The 8,880-nt window shown below is 56.2% G+C and overlaps 1 protein-coding gene across 1 annotated transcript in view; it reads left to right on the top strand.

The window, feature by feature from the left end:
- The first annotated feature begins 3,739 nt into the window (after positions 1 to 3,739).
- The window catches only part of SCHIP1 (schwannomin interacting protein 1), a 45,515-nt gene continuing 40,374 nt past the window's right edge, over positions 3,740 to 8,880 (top strand). The window contains exon 1 of the mRNA XM_077785756.1: positions 3,740 to 4,245. Coding sequence (XP_077641882.1) covers positions 3,859 to 4,245 — 387 coding nt within the window. The 5' untranslated portion in view covers positions 3,740 to 3,858. The remainder of the gene's footprint in view (positions 4,246 to 8,880) is intronic.

Genomic DNA, 8,880 nt, shown 5'->3' with positions numbered 1-8,880 from the left:
AGTGAGGAGGGTTTACTACGAGGTTAAAAATTATTGGATCGGTCTGTAGAGGGAGGGAAAAAAAAGGGAAGCTTGGAAAAATCTTGGAAAAATCACGTGTGTGATGTGTTAAACCTTGTAAGAAACAAATTTGTCTGAGGCCAGGGCAGCAGGGAGGGATTTGCAAGGACTGGCACCTTAAAGCATGGCTTGAATGAAGGCTGAAGCAGCTTTATCCCACTAAAATGGGAAAATTGGGATTGGGAAGTGCCTGGCACTCGTTTCGTGCCATTCCACGTTCCACAGGTGGAAATTCAGGGAGAGGGAAGCGCTCCTGTCCTTTTCTCAGTGCTGATGAAGGGAAGAAACTCGCCCAGGGAAAATCCTATAAATCAAATTGTCTCCATCAGTGACTGCAGCCTGGCAGCTCCTCCTTGGCTCGGGAAAAAAAAAAAAAATCCCTTTGGAGGCTGGTGGTGACGTTAAAGCAGCCCCAAATAAAGAGCTGCACCACCCAAATCGTGTCAAATGCCACCCCCTCCCAACCCCGCCACGAAACTTTTCCCCCGTGTAATTCATCTCCAGGATTTTGCTCCTTCCTGCCAGTTGCTGGGATTATTTTTAAAACTGCACTTTGCAGTTCCCGATTTTCCTGGAGTTTCAGCCGCCAGGCAGCCTGGGAGGGAAGCAGGGATCAGCTGGGAACAGGGAGGGATTCGGGAGGGAAAATTGGGATAATCCGGGCTGAGCACCCGGAGGAGACACCTCAAGGGAAAGGTTAATCCCAAAGAAATTCTGTGATATTCTGTGTATCCCGGCCCCTTTATCCTCCAAATCCCTGCTTGGGGCTGGCAGTCTGCTACAGAAAAGCTGGAGAGGGATTTTTAACCAGGGCAGAGCGAGGGGGAATGGCTTCAGGGATCCTGGGAAGGAATTCCTCCCTCTGAGGGTGGGGAGAGCTGGGATGGGATTCCCAGAGCAGCTGGGGCTGCCCTGGATCCCTGGCAGTGCCCGAGGCTGCCCCTGGATCCCTGGCAGTGCCCGAGGCCGGGCTGGATCCCTGGCAGTGCCCGAGGCTGCCCTGGATCCCTGGCAGTGCCCGAGGCCGGGCTGGATCCCTGGCAGTGCCCGAGGCTGCCCCTGGATCCCTGGCAGTGCCCGAGGCCAGGCTGGATCCCTGGCAGTGCCCGAGGCCGGGCTGGATCCCTGTCAGTGCCCGAGGCTGCCCTGGATCCCTGGCAGTGCCCGAGGCCGGGCTGGCCGGGGCTTGGAGCAGCTGGGTCAGGGACAAGATGAGTTTGAAGTTCCTTTCCAGCCCAAACCTTCCCAGGAGCCCGTGATTCCCACCCCACAGGAGAGGGGATGGCTCCAGGACACCGACACCCTCAGCCCCAGCCCCCTGCTCCCGATGTTGTCCCCGATGATGTTGGTGGGGTTTGGTACTCCCAGGACTGCTGGGATGCTGGATGCTTCTCCACGCTCCCTGTTCCCAGATTTCCATTCCCAGTTTCCCAATCCCAGTTCCTATTTCCATTCCCCATCACCATTCCCAGTTTTCCATTCCCAGTCCTCATCCCCATCCCCATTCCCATCTTTCCATTCTCACTCGTCCATGTCAAGCTTCCCATTCGCAGTTCCCAATCCCATTCCCAGTTTTCCATTCCCAGTTTCTCGCTGCTGCCCAAGAGGAGGATGAGGAGTCAGACCTGGCACAGGAGACCCCTCCTCCCTTCCCTTCCCTTCCCTTCCCTTCCCTTCCCTTCCCTTCCCTTCCCTTCCCTTCCCTTCCCTTCCCTTCCCTTCCCTTCCCTTCCCTTCCCTTCCCTTCCCTTCCCTTCCCTTCCCTTCCCTTCCCTTCCCTTCCCTTCCCTTCCCTCCCCTCCCCTCCCCTCCCCTCCCCTCCCCTCCCCTCCCCAGGTCCCCGGGATGAGCAGTTCCCAGTCCCAGCGTTAACTGCTGTAAATGTTCCCTTCTCCCTCTCATCCCTTTGGAATTCCTGACAATTGGGGAACCACGAGGGGGGATTGCCCCGGAGCCGTGCCCACCTCGGGCCTTGGCATCACCTCCCCACCCTGCACAACTTTAATTTTTAACCCCCCGTGCTGCTCTTGGGGCAGAGTTCATTTCCTCCCGGTGCTGGGACAGGCTGGAATCCTATTTTGGATTTGTTCCGTGGATAACACAGAGATGTTTTGATTCTCGTGGGTGACCTCAAGGATATTTCTCACACAAAATCCTGCCCCAAAATCAGCTCCTACCCCGATGAGTGTTGCAATATTCCAATTAAGAGCTGCTGCTTCTCCCCTGGGCCTGAACTCCCTCCTGCATGCCCAGAGCATTGGGACTGCAGGGAGCAGGGGGCAGCTGCTGCTGCCACATCTCCCACACCCCGCGTGGAAATTCCTGATCCATGAGATTGATGCTCCCCATTTCAGCCACCTTAAAAGGTCTCCCTGCCTTGGATTTGGGAACATTTGCGTGTTAAACTTGGCTCCGGTGACCCAGAATGCAGAAACTAGATTCGTTTTTTTTTAGCCCGGTTATTTATAGGAGACTCTTAACGAGTTACTTTAAATTATTTTTAAAGAAGGAAAGAAAGGGAGAGGGTGGCAGCGGGGATTTGTGGTGGGTCCCTGCGGTCCCTCGGGGCGTGGGAGGGAGGATGTCACTGGATGTCACTGGATGTCACTGGATGTCACTCCATGTCACTCCATGTCACTCCATGTCACTCCCTGCAGTCACCCACAGCCCCACACAGACGATGCCACCCCCTTGCCAAACCCAGCCATAAAATCATGGAATGCTTTGGGTTGGAAAGGACCTTAAATCCCACCCAGTGCTACCCCAGCCATGGCAGGGACACCTCCCACTGTCCCAGCTGCTCCAACCCCAATGTCCAACCTGGCCTTGGGCACTGCCAGGGATCCAGGGGCAGCCACGGCTGCTCTGGGGATCTCATCCCAGCCAGGAATTCCCAATTCCCAATCTCCCAATCAATGGCACTGGGAGCCATTCCCTGTTCCTGTCCCTCCATCCTTGTCCCCAGCCCCTCTCCAGCTCTCCTGGAGCCCCTCCAGGCCCTGGCAGGGCTCTGAGCTCTCCCTGGAGTTTTCCCTTCTCCAGGGGAACATTCCCAGCTCTCCCGGCCCGGCTCCAGAGGGGCTCCAGCCCTGCAGCAGCTCCGTGGCTCCTCTCTGCAGCACTTTCAGATCCTGCTGGAGCCCCCAGCTCTGCAGGTGGGGTCTCACCTGAGCGGGCAGAGGGGCAGAATCCCCTCCCGTGCTGCCCACGCCGTGGGATCAGCCCAGCGCGGGGGTTTGGGGCTGCCAGCGCCTGTGCCCGGCTCGGGCTGAGCTTCTCTCCCACCAGCACCCCCAAACCCCTTCCCTGTGGGCTGCTTCGATCCATTCTCTCACCAGCCTGGATTTATGCTTGGGATCGCTTGGGATCCTCCCGACCCAACAACGGCGGGAATAAAGAATAACAATATTCTTTTGTGTAACAAAAAAATTAGCTACAATAGCGAATACAATAACATTAGCTAATATCCTAGTTATAACAACAACAACAAAAAATAACAAAAAGACGCTAAACCGAGAATAATTGAGCGAAACCCCAAGAACGCGGGGTTTTCTGCCCGTCGGAGCGGTGTTTCCTCGCCGCCAGCCGGCGTTGCCCGCAGCTCCCGAGCGGCGGAGCCGGAGCCCGGCCCCGCTCCGCCCGCCCGCTCCGCCCGGGGCCGCCCCGCGCCGGCGGCGGCTCCGGAGCGCGGGGGCGGCCCCGGGCCGGCGTTTCCCGTGCCCGGCGGGCAGAGCGCTCCGGGCATCCCTGACGCGCCCGCGCTGCGCTTCTCTCCGCCAGGATTCCCGCGAGGATGGCATGGATTTAGGCAGCGACGCCGGCAGCAGCCGCTCCAGCTCGGAATCCAACTCCAGCAAAGCCACGCCGTGCTCGGAGGGCAAGTCCTCGCCGTCCCCCGGCAGCCTGGACCTGGCGGCGCTGGAGGACTCGGAGGAGGAGGAGGAGGAGGAGGAGGACGGGGCGTCCCCGCCGCGCTGCCCGGCCGCCCATGGGCGCCGCTGCGGCCCCGCGGCCGCCGCCGCCCGGCGCTGCCCGCGGCCCCCGGCCCGCTCGGGCCCCCGCCGGCAGCCCCGGCCGCCCCGGGAGCCGCAGCCGCCGGCCATGGACTGGGCGGCGCTGGAGCGGCACCTGGCCGGGCTGCAGAGCCGGGAGCAGCAGCGGCAGGCGCGGGCCAGCCCCGCCTCGGTGAGTGCGGAGCGCTCGGGGGGCGCGGGGCTTGCGGCCGGGGCACGGCCGGGGGATGCTGCCGGGGATGCCGGAGCCAGCGGGAGGATGGGGAGGTGCTGCAGAGAGGCCGGAGGAGGCCACGGAGATGCTCCAGGGGATGGAGCCCCTCGGTCTGGAGCCAGGCTGGGGGAGCTGGGGGGGCTCACCTGGAGAGGAGCAGCTCCAGGGAGAGCTCAGAGCCCTGGGAATGTTCCCCTGGAGAGGAGAAGCTCCAGGGAGAGCTCAGAGCCCTGGGAATGTTCCCCTGGAGAGGGGAAGCTCCAGGCAGAGCTCAGAGCCCTGGGAATGTTCCCCTGGAGAGGGGAAGCTCCAGGGAGAGCTCAGAGCCCTGGGAATGTTCCCCTGGAGAGGGGAAGCTCCAGGCAGAGCTCAGAGCCCTGGGAATGTTCCCCTGGAGAAGGGAAAAGTCCAGGCAGAGCTCAGAGCCTTGCCAGGGCCTGGAGGGGCTCCAGGAGAGCTGGAGAGGGGCTGGGGACAAGGATGGAGGGACAGGACACGGGGAAAGGCTTTAAGCTGCAGGATGGTGGATTTGGATTGGATTTCGGGAAGGAATTGTTCCCTGTGAGGGTCCTGAGGCCCTGGCACAGGGTGCCCAGAGCAGCTGGGGCTGCCCCTGGATCCCTGGCAGTGCCCAAGGCCAGGCTGGACGGGGCTTGGAGCAGCCTGGGACAGTGGGAGGTGCCCCTGCCCATGGCAGGGAATGAGATGAGTTTTAAGGTCCCTTCCATCCCAAACCATTCCATGATTCTCCAACTTTCCCGGAGCATCCTTGGCCACTGGTGGGGCTGGTGTCCCCGGCAGGAGCCTGGTGCCACCACCAGGCTGTCTCAGAGCTGGGAGAGGCCAAGCAACATCATCTTTTCAGGGCTGGGAGCAGTGCCAGGCTGGCTCTGGGTGCTCTCCTTTCCCGAGGGAAAGATCCTTCCCAAGGCCTCGCTGTCGGCCAGCAGGAGCCGCCGGTGCTGTCTTACAGAAACCCCTGAAAATCGGGACCTCATCCCACCATTTAGGGTGATTTGGGAATTGCACAGAACTTCTGAGCTGCAGTGGTGTGAGAGGAAGGAGCGCTGCAGACCCTGGGGACACGGCAGGGCTGAGGCTCTTCCATGAGGGATGAATTCCAAAGGAATCCACCAAACCTCTCTGGAAGCTCTGCAGGAGCCTTTGGATCCCTCTCCAGCCCTGCCCGTGGCTTTGCCTCTGGCACACATGATTTTTTTCCATGGTTTTTTTTTGTTGTTGTTCCATGCCTGAACTTCCTGTGAAGTCACCTCGCTCAGGGAGGTGGGGATTTCCCCCTGAATCCTTGAATTACAACTAATTGGTGACAAATCTGGGTGGGTGCTGGGCAGGATGAGTAAGCTGAGGGATGAGTGGGACTGCTGCCATGCAAGGATGCTTTTTTCCAAAGCCTGAACACTGGAGCCTCAGTGCCTTGAGGAACTGACAGGTAACAGCTTTAATTACAGTCATTTGTGCAGGAACTCAGCCTAGAAAAAAGGAAAAAAAAACCAAAAAGAACAAAAAAAAACCCTCATTTTTGTGGTTTGGGAGCTGATTTCTCCAGCATTATCTGATCAGCTCTGCTGGCACTGCTGGAAACTCTTTGCCTCCAGGCATGAGCTTAACCAGGTGAGCTGTCACCTAAGGAATTCTGCCCCTGCCAGGGTTTTCCTCCTCCATCCTCCCCTTCCCTCCTGCAGGCCCTGGAAGGAATTCAGGCTGCCTCACGCCCTGACTTGTCCCGTGCAGAGCTGGGCTTGGAGCTTTGCTGTGCAATTCCAGGCCTGGAATAGCCTGGATGGACACCCAGAGGAGCACGGAGAGCTTCTCCCAGGGGTGGCACCGAGCTCCAGGTCTCCTCCCACTCACAAGCTGGATTTTGCCACCCTGCAGATGTGATTTTCACAGAGTTTGTGGCCCTGGAGAGATTTTCCCTCAGCTCCCCAGCTGTCCTGGAGGCACCTTTGCTCCAGGATTCCCCTTGCCTCGGCTCCCAGGGGTGAGGAGGAGGAAGAGGTTGTTATAAATGAAAATGAGTCCAGCCAAATTATAAAATGAAATGATAAAAAATGTATTTAGGGCCGAATTCTCTCTGAGCCAGCCACAAGAAAAGGACAGCGCCGAGCCGGGGTCGGTGCTGGGTGTGTGGCAGGAGGGATGCAGAGGTTCCCTGGACACCCTCCTGGACCCTGGAGTTCTTATAGGAGATCTTCTGCCCGAGGCCAGGATTCCAGCAATCCCCTTTTCTTCCTATCCAGAGTCCCACATATCCATCCAGGATTCCAGCAATCCCCTTTTCTTCCTATCCAGAGTCCCACGTCTCCATCCAGGATTTCAGCAATCCCCTTTTCCTTCTATCCAGAGTCCCACATATCCATCCAGGATTCCAGCAATCCCCTTTTCTTCCTATCCAGAGTCCCACATATCCATCCAGGATTTCAGCAATCCCCTTTTCTTCCTATCCAGAGTCCCACATATCCATCCAGGATTTCAGCAATCCCCTTTTCTTCCCATCCAGAGTCCCACATATCCATCCAGGATTCCAGCAATCCCCTTTTCTTCCTATCCAGAGTCCCACATATCCATCCAGGATTCCAGCAATCCCCTTTTCTTCCCATCCAGAGTCCCACATATCCATCCAGGATTCCAGCAATCCCCTTTTCTTCCTATCCAGAGTCCCACGTATCCATCCAGGATTCCAGCAATCCCCTTTTCTTCCTATCCAGAGTCCCACGTATCCATCCAGGATTTCAGCAATCCCCTTTTCTTCCTATCCAGAGTCCCACATATCCATCCAGGATTTCAGCAATCCCCTTTTCCTTCTATCCAGAGTCCCACATATCCATCCAGGATTCCAGCAATCCCCTTTTCTTTCCATCCAGAGTCCCACATATCCATCCAGGATTCCAGCAATCCCCTTTTCTCTCCATCCAGAGTCCCATGTATCCATCCAGGATTCCAGCAATCCCCTTTTCTCTCCATCCAGAGTCCCATGTATCCATCCAGGATTTCAGCAATCCCCTTTTCTTCCTATCCAGAGTCCCACATATCCATCCAGGATTCCAGCAATCCCCTTTTCCTTCTATCCAGAGTCCCATGTATCCATCCAGGATTTCAGCAATCCCCTTTTCTTCCTATCCAGAGTCCCACGTATCCATCCAGGATTTCAGTAATCTCCTTTCCATCCAGAGTCCCACGTATCCATAAATTCTTTTCTCCGGAACTGGAACAATCCAGGTCCAGGTGTGGACGATTTTTCCTGATGGTTACAGAACTGTGGATTCAGATGTGTCAGCCCTTTCCAGAGATCCCAATCTTGGGTCTTTACCAGGATGATCAGCTGCCAGCTCCTGTGGTATTGATCTATTGATCAGCTCCCAGGTTATTTATCATTAATCAGCTCCCAGGTCCTTTGGGACTGATCATCTCCCAGGTCCTTTGGTATTGATCAGCTCCCAGCTCCTTTGGGATTGATCAGCTCCCAGGTGTTCCATCCCATCTCCAGACCAGCCACATGTGTTAAATTGTTAATGAGGCATTGTCCAAAAAAACCCAGCTCTGGTGTAACCAAATTCATGAGGGGGAAGCTCACAGTGCTGGCGTGTGCTTTTTGTAATAACTAAATATTATACACGCCAAATCGTATTTCCCTTGATTCAATACAACAATATTTCATTGGCACAAATTATAATCATGCATAACGAGGTGTTCCAGCTCTGCTCCTTCCCACCGGGACCGGAGGGAAGGGACATTTGATGTCCCCACGTCACCTCCTGTCCCTCCCTGGCCGTGTCAGCACCCAGCGTGTCCCCAAAACCTTCAAGGCTGAACCAGATGAAGTGAAAAGTTCACTTTTATTTTGGTTTTATTTGTGTTTTCCCTGCGGTTCAGTGTTTCTAACAAAGCCCTGCTGGAAGCCCCAGTGTTTATAAACATGGGGATGGAGGGGAGGAGAGCAGAATCCAGGGAATGTGTCTGGATTGCTCTTGCTGCGTGCTGGAGAGCCCAGGAAAATCCCAGGAAAATCCCAGGAAAATCCCAGGAAAATCCCAGGAAAATCCCAGGAAAATCCCAGGAAAATCCCAGGAAAATCCCAGGAAAATGGGGATTTCAGTGGGATGGGCTGGTGGCACAGGGAATGGGGTGGCTGTGGAAGCAGCTGGGGGTGGAAGCGTTCCCGAGGCTGCTCCCAGCACCCCGGATGTTGCGTTGAGCTGATTTGATTAGGATGATTGATTAAGATTATTAAAACGATGTTTTTTCTGCTGTCAGGACCTGGCTTTCTTGGGGTTCAGCAGGGCAGGGCTGACCCCAGGGGACAGGGGTGACACCTCCCTCCCTGTCCATCCTCCCCTCTGGCCCTGGAGCATCCCGACCCAATCCCGGGATCTCTGCTGATCCCGGGCTGGGCTGGGCCACACTGACATGGGAAAAGGGCCAGAGCTCAATCTAGAAATCAAAGGAAATCTTTTACATTTCATAGGAAAAACGTCCGGAATTCAATCTAGAAATCAAAGGAAATAGTTTACATTTCATAGGAAAAACGTCCGGAATTCAATCTAGAAATCAAAGGAAATCTTCTACATTTCA

The sequence above is a fragment of the Lonchura striata genome, chromosome 10 (genome assembly GCF_046129695.1).
Source record: "Lonchura striata isolate bLonStr1 chromosome 10, bLonStr1.mat, whole genome shotgun sequence".
Lineage (NCBI taxonomy): Eukaryota > Metazoa > Chordata > Aves > Passeriformes > Estrildidae > Lonchura > Lonchura striata.
The sequence above is the reverse complement of the archived record's forward strand: the minus strand, read 5'-3'. Positions and strand labels throughout refer to the sequence as shown.